At 46.9% G+C, this 16905-nt stretch overlaps 2 protein-coding genes across 6 annotated transcripts; both read left to right on the top strand.

The window, feature by feature from the left end:
- Positions 1–1342: 1342 nt before the first annotated feature.
- On the top strand, positions 1343–8807 carry RENBP (renin binding protein). Its single transcript, XM_080910775.1, has 11 exons — positions 1343–1394; positions 1590–1699; positions 1850–1925; positions 2025–2100; positions 2252–2424; positions 2852–3076; positions 3754–3835; positions 4124–4299; positions 4919–5050; positions 8494–8581; positions 8670–8807. Exons 1-11 carry the CDS (start codon positions 1365–1367, stop codon positions 8792–8794), a joined length of 1293 nt encoding a protein of 430 aa, XP_080766901.1. The 5' UTR covers positions 1343–1364; the 3' UTR covers positions 8795–8807.
- Positions 8808–9045: 238 nt separating this feature from the next.
- Positions 9046–13905, top strand: NAA10 (N-alpha-acetyltransferase 10, NatA catalytic subunit). 5 transcript variants are annotated; one of them, XM_080909694.1, is made up of 8 exons: positions 9046–9181; positions 9562–9660; positions 10061–10101; positions 10915–10960; positions 11052–11167; positions 11363–11407; positions 12914–12998; positions 13615–13905. In XM_080909694.1, exons 1-8 carry the CDS (start codon positions 9161–9163, stop codon positions 13846–13848), a joined length of 687 nt encoding a protein of 228 aa, XP_080765820.1. In that variant the 5' UTR covers positions 9046–9160; the 3' UTR covers positions 13849–13905. The 5 variants fall into 5 exon arrangements, with proteins under 5 accessions (XP_080765820.1, XP_080765819.1, XP_080765822.1 ...); XM_080909693.1 differs by having other exon boundaries at positions 10061–10119; XM_080909696.1 differs by having other exon boundaries at positions 10061–10119; positions 10902–10960.
- The last annotated feature ends 3000 nt before the right edge of the window (positions 13906–16905 follow it).

The following is a 16905-nucleotide window of genomic DNA, read 5'->3' as shown; positions in this document are numbered from 1 at the left end:
AAACACTGAGATCAGGCTTACTCCCAAGCACCATAAAGATGAAATGTTTCAGGATGAAAGAGCCATTCTACAACCTGCAGAGCCAGCTAGTAGCCATAACCTGGAAGATAACAGTCACTGTGAAATGAGTCAACACACAGCTAGGGAGGGGCAGGTAGCACAAGAACATAACCATGCCTAGGAACTGAATTATTTTTACTGACCAACTCCCAGAGCAGCACTGATGAGGCAGAAGGTCTAGTTATTTTACACTCCTGGGTTGCAGTCCATCATTAAAAACATGTTCAAGGGGGCTGGAGAGATGGCTCAGTGGTTAAGAACACTGACTGCTCTTCCAGAGGTCCTGAGTTCAAATCCCAGCAACCACATGGTGGCTCAAAACCATCTGTAATGGGATCTGATGCCTTCTTCTGGTCTGTCTAAAGATAGCTACAGTGTACTTACAGAAACTAAATAAATTATTTAAAACAAAAAACAAAAAGCATGTTCAAGGAACCAGAGTGAAGATTCAGCAGTTAAATGCTATGCCTGGTCTTCCAGAGGAGCGAGATTACATTCCCAGAACCCATGTGGAGACTCACAGTCAGCTGTAACTCCAGCCCCAGAGGATCCAGTAATCTCTTCTGGCCTCTAAGGACACTGTATCCATGTGGTACACAGACATACGTAGAGGCATAAATACTCAAACACATAAAATAAAATGATAAAACAAAGTCAGAACATGTCCAAGCTCCCCAAAGTACCTCTGGTTGGAACTCTCTCTCCACAGTACTACCCAGTGGGTAGCAAGAATGGGGAACAGATTTATCAGCCTGTCACAAGCCAACCTATACTGTGTAGCTAGGAGGCAGGCTCAGAAAGCTGGAGGATGCCCACTCCACTCTGCATGGTTACCACCTGTTTTTCCAGAAGCATCCTTGGTGGTGAAGCAACTAGCAACCAGGGCTAATTGTTGTAAATTACTGGGTTCAGACGGTTAAAGCTAAAGGACCAAATTGGCAGAAAGGGCTTGCCGACAATATGGGGTCACAGGGTCTCAGGATTCAGGCATTTCCAGGGGCACCCTAACTCCACAATCTGTTGGGATCACCAGCTTCAGTTGCCAGGCCCAGATTCAGTCTCCTCCCTACTCCCTCCCCAAAAGCCGAGACTTCCTCACCCAGTTTTCACCAGGGGGATCTAGAGCAAGACTGCTCAGTCCAAACCTAGAAGAGCAGGAGGCGGGGCTTTAAAACCCGCCCTTTGTCCCGCCCCCAACCCGGGCCCTTTGGAACTCCCTGGAGGATCAAGTGGGTGGGACACTGCTCGGTCAGCTGAGTGACAGTCACGAGATCGCGACCAACCGATTTCCTGGAGGAAAGCAGATGATGGACCTAGGACTCCTAGTATTACAGGTCAGTGGTAGTGGATGATTCCAGCTAATGGTAGGTCAGAAGCCCATTGAAGAGGTGGGAGTACTGTATCCTTGGCTTGAGGCCCTTTGGTGGTGGGGTGGAATCAAGTAGCTCTGGGACCTACTCGAGTCGGCTCAGGAAGTCCTTGTGAAGGAAGAGTTGTGCCTCCCTGCCCTGACCTGAATTACTTCACAGGACATGGAGAAGGAACGGGAGACACTGCAGGTCTGGAAGAAACGTGTGGGACAAGAGCTCGACAGTGTGATCGCTTTCTGGATGAAGCATTCCCATGACCAGGAACACGGGTTAGCTACCATGCCATGATTTTCTAGGGCTCCCTCCCCCCCTCATCTCACTTGCAGGTGACTCACAGATCTGATTTCAGGAGAGTAGTGAAGCTATGGAGAAGTATTCATGGCCCTTTCCCTCTTTTTCTAACAATATGTGTCTCACAGGGGCTTCTTCACATGCCTTGGCCGCGATGGGCAGGTATATGATCACCTCAAATATGTCTGGCTGCAGGGGAGGCAGGTCAGTTTGCACTTAAGGCGTTCACACAATAGGTATACCCACGGATACCTAGGATTCCCCCACCCCAGCTACTCCTCTTTAAACTGTGTTCTCACACAGGTATGGATGTATTGTCGCTTATACCGAAGTTTTGAGCGCTTCCGCCGTGTTGAGCTTCTGGATGCAGCAAAAGCAGGTACCCTCTCCTAACCCATCTCCCAAGGAACTTCAGAGGGTTATTTATTCAATGTATCTAAAGGGGTCCAGAAAAGCAAAGGGACTGGGCAGATTCCAAGAGGCAGTATATTTGGAGTCCTCATCTAGCATGCATACTCCCCAACCACCAGGTGGTGAATTTTTGTTTCGTTATGCCCGGGTGGCACCACCTGCCAAGAAATGTGCTTTTGTGCTGACCCGGGACGGCCGTCCAGTGAAGGTGCAACGAACCATTTTCAGCGAGTGCTTCTACACCATGGCCATGAATGAACTGTGGAAAGTAACAGGGGAAATGCATTATCAGGTATGTGGGAACCTGTGAGGGATACAGGCTGTTGGGCAGGAGTGCACTCTGATGACAGGCCTGGGAACCTGTCACAAGTTCCATGTATTCTTTTCCTAACATTTTGTGACCACCTTGTCTCCTCAGCTCTCCCCCACCTCCTATACTACCAAAGGGACCCTGGGCAAACAGGGATCCATCAGTGCCCCGTGTCCAGGTAGAAAAGGTTCTCTCTTTCTTAACTGGGCCCTTCCACCTGAGAGTGACCTGAATCCCAGAGCCCCTAAAAGTAGTGTAAGGAGGATCTGCTTGGCCTCTGATGCCTGGCTGTAGGGCTAGCCCTGGAGAGCTCCAAGAAGAACAGGTATCTTTGGAGAAGAAGCTGAGTCCTGAGTCCTTGAGGGGAAAAGTATGTGCTGGGACAGGGCAGCCTCTTTGGTCTCCCCAGAGTGAAGCTGTGGAGATGATGGATCAGATCATCCACTGGGTAAGGGAGGACCCAGCTGAGCTGGGCCAGCCTCAGCTCTCAGGAACACTGGCCTCAGAGCCCATGGCAGTGCCCATGATGCTACTCAACCTTGTGGAGCAGCTTGGAGAAGAAGATGAGGAGCTGACCAAGAAGTATGCAGAACTAGGGGACTGGTGTGCCCAAAGGATTCTTCAGCATGTCCAGGTAGGCATAGAGACAGGGGCAAAGTGAACTCCATTCTCTCACTCTGCATAGGCTCCTCTACCTGAAGTCATCTGTTCTTCAGCTTTGTAGACAGGAGGATCCAAGGAAGCTCATTCATTTGAAATACAGCCCAGGGCCTTCAAGAAGTTGGAGCCCAACTTGCTGGGGACAGAAATAGGTGTGTTCTAAGACAGAAATAAGAGGCCAGAGCAGCAGGCACATTCTGAGATCAGGAAAAGAGGACTTGATCTATGTTCTTCCCTAGCCTCTGTGGGCATCAAAGTTGGTCTTGCCTGTCTCCTCATTCAGTGTTTTACCCTCCTTACTTAAGAGACCCAGACCTAAAGCAAGGGTCAGAACCTACTAGGTTCATTGGAGGCAATCAGCCATTCCAAAAATGTTCTGGAGCAGGGCATGGTACACATATTTGTAATTTCAGAACTCTGGAGATGGAAGCAGAAGAAAATGGAGTTCAAGGTCAGCCTTGCTTGTATAGTTTGAGACCAGCATGGGCTAACAAAGACTGTTTCAAAACACACAACCAAAAATGCCCCTTGAGACCTATTGAGTAGGTGTATGGCTGGTACCAAGGGCAGAGGAAGGGACTTTTGAACTTAGACTTTTCTGATTGAGTTACCTGAACTGGAAACTGCTGTCTCTTGTCCCTTTCCTGGCAGAGGGATGGACAAGTTGTACTGGAGAATATATCAGAGGATGGCAAAGAGCTCCCTGGTTGCCTTGGAAGACATCAGAATCCAGGTGAAGGCATGTGCTAGGCCTGTTTGTTAGGAAAGCACTCATCTTTGAGTTTGGAATATCAGATGGGAGGGGTAGCCCTCCTCCTTCCACCAAGGAGCAGAGAGTGGGAGGGGACAGACTGCCTAGGAGTGGGCATGGAGTCCAGGCAGAAAGGCAGGGGGTATCTTGTGACAGAGTTCAAGAATCTCTCACCCTTGAGAAGGAAGGGGGGTACCAGGAGCTCAAGCCCTCAGATGCCTAGAAGTGGGGAATCTGATTCTTGCCTGATTTTCCTTCAACTCTCACTAGGCCATACACTGGAAGCTGGCTGGTTTCTGCTCCAGTATGCTCTCAGGAAAGGTGATTCCAAACTTCGAATGCACATTATTGACAAGTTTCTCTTGTTGCCTTTCCACTCTGGATGGGACCCTGAGCATGGAGGCCTTTTCTACTTCCAGGATGCTGATGATCTCTGCCCTACCCAGGTTGGAGAGCCCAGAACAGTCTGCAAAAAGCCTATCATGTAGTAGGATCTGGGTGTGATTGTGCATTCCTTCAATCCTAGCACTTGGGAGGCAGAGACAGGTGGATCTTTATTAATTTGAGGCCAGTTTGGTTTACAAAATGAGTTTCAGGACAGTCAGAACTACATAGTGAGATCCTGTCTCAAAAACAGCAGCAGCAGTAACAAAAATTTCAACCTAGAGCCCAAACCTCTCCATCCCATTATTCTGTGAAATTATAATTGTTCCTCTGATCGACTGTTATCTGATCCTTCTGGAGATCTGCAGAGGGTACTGTATCCATGGGTAGCAGCAGTGTCCAAAAGGCCTAAAGACAGTGTGACACGGCAGACAGTATTCTAATTAAAAAACTAAAGGGAGCCTTCCCCAGTACTTGTCTCCTTTTAAGGTGCTGCTTAGGGTACATATATGACAGAAGGCTAGCCCTACTCTTAAAGACTATTCAAACTATATCCCTCATATCTCCCCCATGTTTAAACACCAAGTCCTAAGCCAGACAGACTGAACCAGAACAGAGGATTTTAATTGTCTTCCTAAAGCCTACAGGGACCTCATCTGCCCATATCTGCTCTACTCTCAGCTGGAATGGAACATGAAGCTGTGGTGGCCACACAGTGAAGCTATGATTGCCTTCCTCATGGGATACAGTGACAGTGGGGACCCAGCCTTGCTGCACCTCTTCTACCAAGTGGCTGAGTATACCTTCCAGCATGTAAGTGTTGTCTCTTTGTCCCATGGAAGCCTAGGCAGCAAGAGAGAGAGAAACAGGGGTCCAAGAGGCTTTCCCTCAGCCTCCCCTAGCCCATTCACCAGATGTTACCCTCAGCTGCACTGAAAGTTCCAAGACTGCCTTTTGTTTGTTGAACCAAGAAGCTCTGCCTTAATGAATATACCTTACTAGGTAATCAGACTCTAATTGAGTAAACAAGCAAACATAGAGACCAATGAGCTGTGGAAAACAAAGCAGATATCAAATGATACATAACTTTCTTATGGAGGGGTCAGGGAAGACCTTGTGAGCAAGGATCCAAAACAAAGGAGGGCAGAGTATGCCTGTGTATATTCAACAGAAGGGAAAGGAATGGGTTCCACATAGCAGGAACACCCTTGATCTACCAGTGCCAGTAAGCCTGAGCCTTGACAGGGAATCCAATAGCTAGGATGTCTGGCTGGTAAATCACCAGTTGGTTTCTCGCCCGTCCCCTGCAAGTATATGTGTGTATGCGTGCATGTAAGAGACAGAAACACACACACACACACACACACACACACACACACACACACGGGAGAATGGAGGTAGGTCAGACAATCTCAGGTGGTGTTCCTCAGTCACTACATACCTTTTTGTTGAGAAGATAAGGTTTCGAAGTAGCAACACTGGTAAACTAGCTATGAAGGTGAATCCTTAGAATAATCCTATCTTTACCTCTCAGTGGTGGGATTTTAAAGTATGCTATCCACTTGTTTTCATATGGGTTCTGGGACCAAACTTAGGTCTTCCTGTTTGCAAGGCACTTTACTGACTTAAGTATAGCTCATAGTCCAGCAGATGAGTTTAAGAGGCTGTGTTCAGAAGAGAGAAATTTGGCTTGCTACAAAACCTAGTTGTCATATTTGATGTAGGTGACTTGGGCATGATAGTACATACCTGTAATCCTAGCCCTTGGGTGGCTGGAACCAGATCACAGCATAGAGACCAGCTTGGTCTACAATAATAAGTTTGAGACTAACCAGCTACATAGGGAGATCTTGTCTCAAACAAACAAACAAATATCAACAACATTAGATATTATGGAGAGCAAAGAGTAAGGTAATTTTTTTCAGTATAGAAGGTAAAGAGGATAAAGCATCAGGGCTAGTGAAGGAGACTAGAATCAGTCATGAACTAAGAAAGAAACCAAACAAGGGCCTCCAGAGGGTAGTATACCTAATGAAGATAGTGTTCCTCAAGACTGCTGGTGTTTCTAAAGTCACTATTCCAGTGGTTATCCTACACCTGTAGCAGAGACTCTTTCATTCTATGGTTATGGCTTTGGTTCTAAAAGAAAATGACAATTTGTGTGATTATTTTTTAGATGTCTCATGTAACCTAAAATGACCATAAAAACTCAATATGTAGCTGAAGATAACTTTATACTTCTTCCTCCTACCTCCTCCACCTTGACTCCTGAGTACTGGGATGACAGGTGTGTGCTACTACATTTGGGTGTTTTGTACTAACTGTAACTGAAATCTAGCCTGGTTTTATTGTTATTAGAGGCAAAAAAACATACAAGTCATTTTTTTATTGCATTGTATCTAAACAAGCAACTGGAGCTGTCTCAAATACCCCTACTTCCAAAAGACATCAGCTATTAGGTTGCATCACTGTCTGAATAATGAATACATTCATTAAGGGTATTGATTAGAATCCACCAATCTTAACTATAAAATTAAATAAAAATGCACCTGAACAAGATGGAGATGACATTAAACAATTCCAAGAGCCCACTGTGCATCTCTGTAATCTCAGCACTTGGAAGGCCAAGGAAGGAGGACTGTGAGTTCAAAGCCTGCCTGTGCTGAAGTCTCAAATGAGAACAAGAAAAATGAATTGCAAAAGTTATAATCAACAGGTAGATAGTAACTAAGCCAAAATTCAGATGATCAAGGAACAATCTATGGAAAACAATTGAGAACTTGTTAGTTTTCCTTCTTCCTGCCCTCTCCTTATTATTTTGTGTCAGATCAAGTAGTTAAAGACATGAGCCAGTTATGGAGCCTATCTTTAGTGCCAGCAATGGGGAGACAGAGGTAATAAGATCTCTACCGAGTTCCAGGCCAGCTTGAGCCACATAAATTCCAAGACAGTCGGGGATACATAGTGAGATTTTTCTCAAAAATAAATACATAATAAGGACAAGGCTACTCAAAAGTTACAAAGAATAGATACAGAGCTAGTCATACTTCACTTGAGGAATGCATCACCACCACTCTTTGAGACAAAATCTGGACTGGCCTTGAACTTATTTTTCTGCCTCAGCCTCCTGATTGCTGAGATTACAGACATGAACCATCACACTATTTAAAATGTACAACTCATGTCACAATTAAAAAAAAAGATTTGTTTATTATATGTGAGTACACTGTAGCTGTCAGACACACCAGAAGAGGGTGTCAGATGGTTGTGAGCCACCATGTGGTTGCTGGGAATTGAACTTAGGACCTCTGGAAGAGCAGTCAGTGCTCTTAATCACTGAGCCATCTCTCCAGCCCTCATGTCACAGTTTAAAGGGAACATTTTGGTAGCAAACTTTAATGCAATTGGTTTGTTCTATAAGCCTTCTAAGAAGGGGCTCTACTTAACTATTTTATCAATGAGAGCAAAATTGGAAGAAATGGATAAGGATCTGGCTACATTTTAGGGAAGTGAAAAGCCTCAGTGAAAGAAGAATGGGGTGTGCAGTGAATGGGTGTCCAGCCATCTGATCTGAAGCATCAGACCCACTGGACAGGGTCAAAAGAAGTGAGAGGTATGTTCAGAACTTATGGTCAAGAGAGAAGACCAGGTTGGCCTGAACCTTACAGAAATGTGTCAAGCCTTTGCCTCCTGAGGTAGGGACTAAAGACGTGCCCCATTACATAAAGCTAAAGGAAAGCCTTCGAGTCCTTGGTATGCAAGGGCAGGAGTTATGAGTCTCTGCTTGTAATCCAAAGATTTTTTTTTTTAGACCAAAGGCCTGTGAAGTAGGGGACAAAAGAACTCCAGGGAAGTCACTAGTTGCAAAGTTTGTTGGCAGTTCAATCTAAGATTCTTTGTTTTTGTTCCTTTTTCTTTTTTTAAAAAAAACTTAGGTAAGGTAAAAATGTGTGTTTTTTAAGTATTCAATTTTAAGTGTTAGATAACACGCCATAATTAAATTTAGAGCACCTGTTCTCTCAATGTAGCAGCACACAGCCTGTAGCCCCTCCCCATCAGGTCATGTGCTAAGAGGGCTTTCAGCTTTCATCTTTTCCCAGAACATGGTCCACTGAAAGTACTGATTTGTGAAACGGTGCTCTTTTTACTCTAACCTTTGGTGCTGGCCCAACGGGGACAGCGAGGTCCCCTTCCTCAACCAGTGACATTTGCGTGAGTCCTACCAGACACTAGCTGTCATTGTCTCTTTATTTTAGTTTCGTGATCCTGAGTATGGGGAATGGTTTGGCTACCTGAACCAAGAGGGAAAGGTAGCCCTTACCATCAAAGGAGGTCCTTTTAAAGGTGAGCGAGGAACAGGGCGAGATTGTAGGGGTTTGTGGCACCCGGCTCTCCGGGTCATCCCAACACCGGGGTTCATTCTCCCCCACAGGCTGCTTCCACGTGCCGCGGTGCCTGGCCATGTGCGAGCAGATTCTGGGAACCCTACTTCAACGCCTTGGCCCCGCCCCCCCAGGCTCTTTCCCCGCTGTGCCCACCCGCAAAGGCTCGAAATAAAATTGACCCTGTACCACATGATTGTGTGCGCACCTCTGTGGGCTCCGCAGGAGGGTACAACTACTTTCTACTCTGGTCGCCTTGCCCAATCATCGTGGCAGCTTCTAATGCACCACCAGAGCGCTGCTCCACTGTGCCCAATAGGCGTTAAGTGCCACGCTCATTGGTTGTGCAGATCGGAGGTCGATCCCGTAGCTGGGTACTTCCGCTGCGGGTCGGTCAGAGCAACACGCCTTTTCCGCTGCAGCCCCAGAATCCTGGCCATACTCTCAGCCCCGGCTCAGGTCGTCCCTACCTTGCTTCTGAGTGCCTGCCGAGCGCGCGCGTTCACGATCACAAGGACCCGCAAGCTCCACCGCCGCCGTGATGAACATCCGCAATGCTAGGGTGAGGTGACGGGGAGCCAGCCTGTCCGCACCGACTGGCTTTACCGGGTGACCGCGTGAGCATGCTGTCGAGGGATCTGGTGCTGTGGCCCTGTTGGTCCGCGGCCGCCGGACTTTAAGGCTGCTGTAGCCTGCTTTAGACATCTCGCAATTATCTCGCGTTTCCCTAATTCAGGTCTCGTTGAGTGGGCTCCATAACCTCTGGGCGCTATTGCTCAATCCTGGAACTGGCGCGTTTTGCACGCCGCATAGAAACCGGGCTTGTGCAAAGTCATATAGTAGTGACTCTGACCAACGGGGGAAGGGGAGGCCCAGGGGCCACACACACGTGGCCCTCTTAGTCACTGCTGCCTGGACTAACCGTGTCTTACTGTCATGCAGCCTGAGGACCTGATGAACATGCAGCACTGCAACCTTCTCTGCCTGCCCGAGAACTACCAGATGAAGTACTATTTCTATCATGGTCTGTCTTGGCCCCAGGTGGGCAGCTTTTGCGTTTTTGTAAGAGTGGAGGGTGCAACAGAAGGGAAAAATGGATCTGAGTGAGTCAATGCAGTGGGCAAGGGCATAAGAACCGAAGTACAGTGAGGAGTGAGGGAGGGCCTTGTTGTTGGGGGAAGCCTGGCAAATGAAAAGGGTGTATATAGGAAATGTAGGCTCCACAGAGTGGAGATAGGAATCTCACCTGTGCCTACCCTTTTTCAGATAAAGAGAAGGCACAAGTGTAAAATAGGGAAACCTTGCATTTCAGTGGTTACCAAATGTCACAACTCACTTTTTTTTTTTGGCAGCTTCCCACTGTCCCACACAGTAGGAGGCTGGCAGTGAGCTCTATCCTGCTGCTTGCTTTACCTGACTTCCTTTTCCTTTCTGTCACCAGCTTTCTTACATTGCTGAAGATGAGAATGGGAAGATTGTGGGGTACGTCTTGGCTAAAATGTGAGTCACCAAGGAGGAAGAAAAGACCCCAATGCTAAGACAGGGTGTTGAGGAACTGAGACAAAAGCTTTGGAGAAGGGAATGGGAAGCTGTGAATTAGTTTGAGAGGCATTCTGTTATCCAGACTCAGGCAGTCTTTATGCTGAGCTTTCTCAATGCTGGGATTTAACTATGCCCAGCTTGTTATGGATTTTTTTTTTAATTAACAGGGTTGTAGGATAGCTCTAAACTGACAGAAAAATTGAGCAGAAGGTACAGAGTTTTTCCATACACCCCTACTCCACATTTGTTTTCTCACTACCATGTATGGTACAGTTGTTAGAAGTGAGAAACCAATACAGATTTTGTTAAGCAGATTCCTGTTCTCATTGTTGTGTTTCTGTGTTGCACACTCCCTGAATTGGACAGTCAAAGAGTCTTTGAAGAATATCTATCCCTCCCTCAACCTCCTATAACAAGGTCATCTTTTCATAATGATGCAGAGTTGGAATGGTAGCAAACTGGCTCCTCTCACTTAGTGCTCTGCAATCAGCATTGTTCTTTTTGTGGTTTAACAGCTGGCTTTTGGGGGTGTCACTTGCAGGGTGATCTGTTGACACTGTACATATCTGGTAGGTGTAGCTTGTAGCTTTGAGGGGATTGTGATCGGTTATTTTGATTCAGAAGTTTCTAGTTCTCCTCTTTCTGGATCTGGGGTGCTGTAGGATCAGTCACAAAGAGCCTGTGAACCTGTTGTGCACAGGTGTCCAGATAGATGACACCCATACCAGGCTCCTTTCTAGCTTTCTCTTCTAGGGAAGAGGATCCAGACGATGTGCCCCACGGACATATCACCTCACTGGTGAGTACAGCTACTGAGGGTTTGGTAGTGGTGGATTGGAGATAATTGAAGAGCCACAGTGGTTGCACTTCTGCCCATCTTCTTCTCTCAGGCTGTGAAGCGTTCCCACCGGCGCCTTGGCCTGGCTCAGAAGCTGATGGACCAGGCCTCTCGAGCCATGATAGAGAACTTCAATGCCAAATATGTCTCTCTGCATGTCAGGAAGAGGTGGAAGCCAAGTTGGGGGAAAAGGGCAATGCTGGGAAGTGGGGAGGAAGGATAGTGGTTCTGGGGTTTACTGCCTTCATAAGAATATGGGAAATAGTGGAAAGGGGGAGGGGGACCAGGAAGAAGGGCAGGATATGGCTTGCCAACTTGCCTGGCCAAGTTTGTGAAGCTCAGCAATGCCTTGTTTCCCTACAGTAACCGGGCCGCCCTGCATCTCTATTCCAACACCCTCAACTTTCAGTAAGTAGATCAAGACTTTCTTTAAGTGGCATGATCCATCCAGTTGGCTGGGCTGAGAAAGGGGTGGAAGGATTCTAGACATTGTTGGGAGGCTTTCTGTATACTCATTGGCTATTCACTGATGAGTTAACCTGAAGAAAGCACCTGTTTTCTCTGTGTGTGGTAGAGAGGGTCCAAGATATGCTGGGTACAGGAGGTGTGGCTTAGTGCTAGTGAGACTGGTGAAGGGCAGTGTGGTAAAGGACACAGAGAGCTTCTTTGCTGGTTTAGGAGTAAAGAAAGGTAGGCTAGAGCCATGAGCAAAGACTGAGAAGTGGTTGGCTCCAGGAAGCGTCAAGTAAGAGCAGATGAAAGGGAACTGCAGGGAAAAGGGACCATGAGCAAAAGCAACAAGGAACCTATTGCTCTGAGTATTCTGGTGGCTGAGGGCAGGTCTACTCCGGACATGAGCATTTCCATGAAGAGAGGATTTCGTAGTACTTAGTGCCACTTGAAAGTGGGACTGGAGTAAACTAACTCGAGGAACCACTGAGCCACACTAGACTTTGAGGGAGTACAGTGATCTTCAGCTTTTCTGGGTTCAACATACAAAATCATAGAGGGATCTTTGACCTAGTTAAGATGCCTCTGTGGCAGGAACTGCTTTTTACTTACTAAGTCAGCAGTTCCTAGCTGGGTATGGTAGTGCATGCCTCTTAATCTCTGCACTCAAAGTAGAGTCCTAGCATATGGAGTTTCAGGTTAATCTCAACCACATAGCAAGATCCTATCTCAAAATAGGGGTGCTAAGGAGATAGCTTAATTGTGAGGACATGTGTTTGATCCCTAGCACCCTTGTATAAAAGCCACATACAGTGCCCTGTACCTGTTATCCTAGTGCTGAAAAAGTTAAGATAAGAGAATCCCTAGGGTTTACTAATCAACCAGCCTAGTTGAATGGACAAGTTTCTGATTCAGTGAGAGACCCTATCATAAAGTGGAAAGCAACTGAGGAAGATACCCAACACATGACCCTGAAGACTGGCAAGGAACCTTCCTAGGTCATCAAAGGGCTTCCCTTCCAGTGTCAGGGTTACTCAAGTGTGCACATACACACCTCCCTCACCTCAGCCATCTGGTCAGTAACCAGGTTGTCTATGATGATCACCTACATGTAGGTATAGTGTTCCTCTTTCCTAGCAGAGGGACTTCTGTGTGTTCAGTAAATGACAGGGAGAGGAAGAAGCAGACACAAGTCCTTGCTGGTCAGGCTAGGGAAAAAGTGGTGGCCAATCTGGGAATGTGAAGTACCCTGGATGCTATATGCTGCTTTACTTCACTGAAAGAGCAGAGAAAACTATCACAGCTGTTGGACAAGAGTCCATTCAAATGAAAAACAAAGGAAAAGCCCATTCACACTGGCTTTTTGCCTCTACAAAGGTCCTACCAAGGGAGATGACATTTACCCCAGTAGCCTAAGAACCAGGAGAATTTGCCCCTAGGCATGTGTCTTGATCCTACCCCCAGGATCAGCGAAGTGGAGCCCAAATACTATGCAGATGGGGAAGATGCATATGCAATGAAGCGGGACCTCACGCAGATGGCTGATGAGGTAAGAGTTTAGCTAGGCTAGGACAGCAATTCCAGCAGTAGAGGAAATTCTGTACTTGGGAAAGACCACAGAAAGCATAGATGTCAAAAAGCTGTGAGACAGTAAAGCAGTTGTGGCTAGAGGGAAGACCAAGATTGTCAACCCTTGTGGTTGTAGAACTAGAAATGAGAGCCCCTCTTTCCCTCACTTCCTAAGCTGTCAAGTCTGGACATGGCCTTCATTGACTCTAGAGGGGCTTTCTGGGGAAGAAGCCTAGACGTGGGTGGAGTACTAGGGTTAGAGGTAGCCTGCTCAGATCTAGGACTAAACTAGGCTAGGGAGAAAGAGTCTCCCTGACCAAGCCTCCTAGAGAGGCACTGCTCTCTGTCTTGGGGGCTCCCCAGCAGTACATTTGAGGGCAATAGGACTTTGTCATTTTACAGAGAAGGAAGCAGGCTTAGGGCAGAGCTAGAATTGAACTACATTTCTACCCAGTCCTATTTCCTGTCTTGGCCCTACCACTTCTCACTGTGTCCCTTCCCCCAGCCAGCCCCAGGGTCTGGCTCCTCTTGTCTCCTGTCTGGAGACTTAGGCCCTGTCTCTTTCCACCCGCTTCCCTCTGGGCTCCCGGCGGCAGCTGAGGCGGCACCTGGAGCTGAAGGAAAAGGGCAGGCACATGGTGCTGGCGGCCATGGAGAACAAGGCGGAGAACAAAGGCAACGTGCTTCTGAGCTCAGGAGAGGCCTGTCGTGAGAAGGGCCTGGCTGCTGAGGATAGTGGTGGGGACAGCAAGGACCTCAGTGAGGTCAGTGAGACCACAGAAAGTACAGATGTCAAAGATAGCTCAGAGGCCTCTGACTCTGCCTCCTAGAACCTGCCCCACCTGGACCCAACCTTACCCATGTGCTTTTACAATAAATGTCACCCAGCGGCCTTGGGAAATTTGTGAATGTGCATAGTGGGGTATGCTTTTTTTTTCTAGCTTCTATGTGGCAGGGATCTTCACAGCCCAGAGCATATTGAGCTAACAAGTTAAACAGATTTGGGGATGGGACCCCAAATCTGGCTACCTTCAACAACTGAGTTGGAGTTGGCAGATAAACTGTCTTGGGTCCCATATTCTGATATCACTTTCCTGGCCTTCTATAGGCCTCATTAACATCCTTAGTAATTTCTGGGACTGCACTGCTTTACCCCCTTATGTCCCTCTTAGCCCTTTACCCTAGTCATATTTGCTCTCATCTGTAGGAACTCCAGTTTATACCTCCTGGACACCAAATGCCTAAGTCCAACTTCTCATTGCACTTATCTGGAGAGATCCTAGCAGGATCCTAGCCTATTCAGTTACTCAGTTGCTCAGGATTTTCCTATTTGTAACATTTTTGTGTGTGTAAAATAGGATCTCATCCTTAGCCCAAGCTGGCCTGGAATTCATGTAGCCCAGGCTGTTCTCAAACTTGTGCCAATGCTGCCTCAGGCTCTAAAGTGTTGAGATTACAGGTATGAACCACTCCCCCATTAATATTTTATATTTGCTGTGGGGCAACCTTTAATCTGAACACTAGGGAGGCTGAGGCAGGTGGATCTGTCTTAAGTTCCATACCAGCCTGGTCTACAAATTGAGTTCCAGGACAGGGCTATGCAAAGAAACAAGACAAGACAATACTATGCATTGTTATCTAGTTCTTGACTGCCATCAGAATACCTTCAATGTCTTTTAATATTTCTGCAACTTCTGTAGGTGCATAAAGTCAAAGATAATTGAACTTTGAAAAAGTGTATCAACCCCACTTCCAAACGCTTTATCACACCCTCACCCTTGCATTAACATTTGCTCCTCTAAATACATGCTCTTGCAGCTTCAAGACCATCATTAGTGGCTCCTAGGTCCTAGGTGGGTCTCCTTGGGTCACTCACCTAACTGCAGTGTGCCTTATATCAGAGCTATCACCATACTAATAATATCCTTCCTCCTGCAAGTGACACAGTGATCCGCCACTATGTAGAATAATTTGTCCTGGAGCTTAGTACTTTATTTGGTTGTACAAATATATTAGAAACAGAGAAAAAAGCAATCAAAGGACAGAGCCGGAGAAGAAAATTTACAGCCGCACCCCCATCTCTAGATCAAGCGAAACTGCATTCTGGTTGGCTAAAGTTGATGTACTTCCCTTTGTAAGAGTGGAGTCTGCAGCTCGTTCCACCCAGCCTGCTGTCGTCAGTTCCTCTTGGTTCGCAAGCTGGTGACGAGCTTAGTTCTCAGGCTCTGGTTGGTTCTGCAGTGCTAGACCCGCCACCCGGCAGCCAAACAGTGGACATGCGCACTGGTTCGGCCTTGTCCTAGAGTTGGTGGGTGGAGCTTCTTAAGACGCTATAGAATCCTCTAGAGGCCCGCCCTCTGCATTGGTAGCTTAGGTGTCATTGGCGGCCAGCTGAAGCTCTGCTGTCCGCCCCGCCCCGTAGTCGGTTAGGTTTCCTGGGCGGAGGTGGGAGCTATGAAGGCGAAAACCGCAGCCTTGGAGGCCCAACACTTCCCCTGCTTTGGTGGCGTCTGCTTACATTGTGAGCAGGGACTGGGAGTGACTCCAGGGATACCTGCAGGCCTTCACTGCCTAATTTTTCTTTGTAAAGCATTATTTATTTTATGTATATGAGTACACTATAGCTGTCTTCAGACAAACCAGAAGAAGGATCCCATTACAGATGGTTGGGAGCCACCACGTTGTTACTGGGAATTGAACTCAGGACCTCTGGAAGAGCAGTCAGTGCTCTTAACCACTGACTCATCTCTCCAGTCCTCCACCCCAATCCTCTTTTTCTTTTCCAAGCTCCACTATCTTTATGGTTCGTCTCCTCTCCCTGTGTTCAGGGTAGCCAGCCAGTCTGACTGAATCAGCCCTGTGTCATCCCTCAGGACGAAGTGTACATTCTTTCACATACTAAATTTTCTTTTGCAGAGCTCCAGAGATAGGCATGCAGTTCTGAGTGTGTTCTGATAAGTGTGTGGAAATCAAATATATTGGCCATTATAATTTCATGCTGAATATACTGAATATAAACAGTTTAATGCCTGACTGACCAGCATAGTGATGCCCTGTCATTAATATCTAACCCTCACTCTTTTTAAAGATTTAGTATGTGGGGGGGTGTGCCTCTAGAGGGGGCATTAGATCCCCTAGAAGTGAAGTATTAAGTGGTTGTGAGCAGCCTTTGAATTTTAAGAACTGAATTCTGTCCTCTGGAAGAGCTCTTTAACCACTGTAACCACCTCCAATGCCTATCTTGTTGGATTTTGTTTTTGTTTAACAGTCTCCATTTATAGCCCTGATCTCTGCCTCTAGGTGAGCATCACTTCACCCAGCTTATTTTATTTTTGAGGCAGGGCCTCTATAGCTTAGCTTAGCCTGGAAATCACCCTTCAGCTCTGGTTTGCCTCTAAGCCACCATCCACGAGTTCCCACCCTGTCCTTCGGGCTTTTAGAGTCTCAAAACTGGAGCTAGCTAGGTGGAGTAGTGTTGCATGCACTTAGTCTCAGCACTGAGAGGTAGAAGTTCGAGGCTAGCCTGGTCTACATAGTAGGTTCTAGTTTAAATAGAGCTATTGAAAGATGCCCTATCTCAAGAAGGGTACTGAGGGGATGGTTCAGTGGTTAAAAACACTTGTTGCTCTTGCAGAGATTCTTGAGTTTGATTCCCAGCAACCACATGGAGGTTCATAATCATCTGTAATTCCAGGATCTAGAGATTCTGATGCCTCTTTTGGTATCCATGGGCACTGAGCACACATAAATGTTACACATACATATACACATAAAATTAAATGAATAGATCTAATTTAAAAGAAAGCCAAAAAGGAACAGGCCAGATGTGCTGGCACATGCCATTAATCCCAGCACTTGAGAGGCAGAGGTAGACTGATCTCTGTAAG

The sequence above is a fragment of the Micromys minutus genome, assembly GCF_963924665.1.
Source record: "Micromys minutus genome assembly, chromosome: X".
Classification (NCBI taxonomy): domain Eukaryota; kingdom Metazoa; phylum Chordata; class Mammalia; order Rodentia; family Muridae; genus Micromys; species Micromys minutus.
The sequence above is the reverse complement of the archived record's forward strand: the minus strand, read 5'-3'. Positions and strand labels throughout refer to the sequence as shown.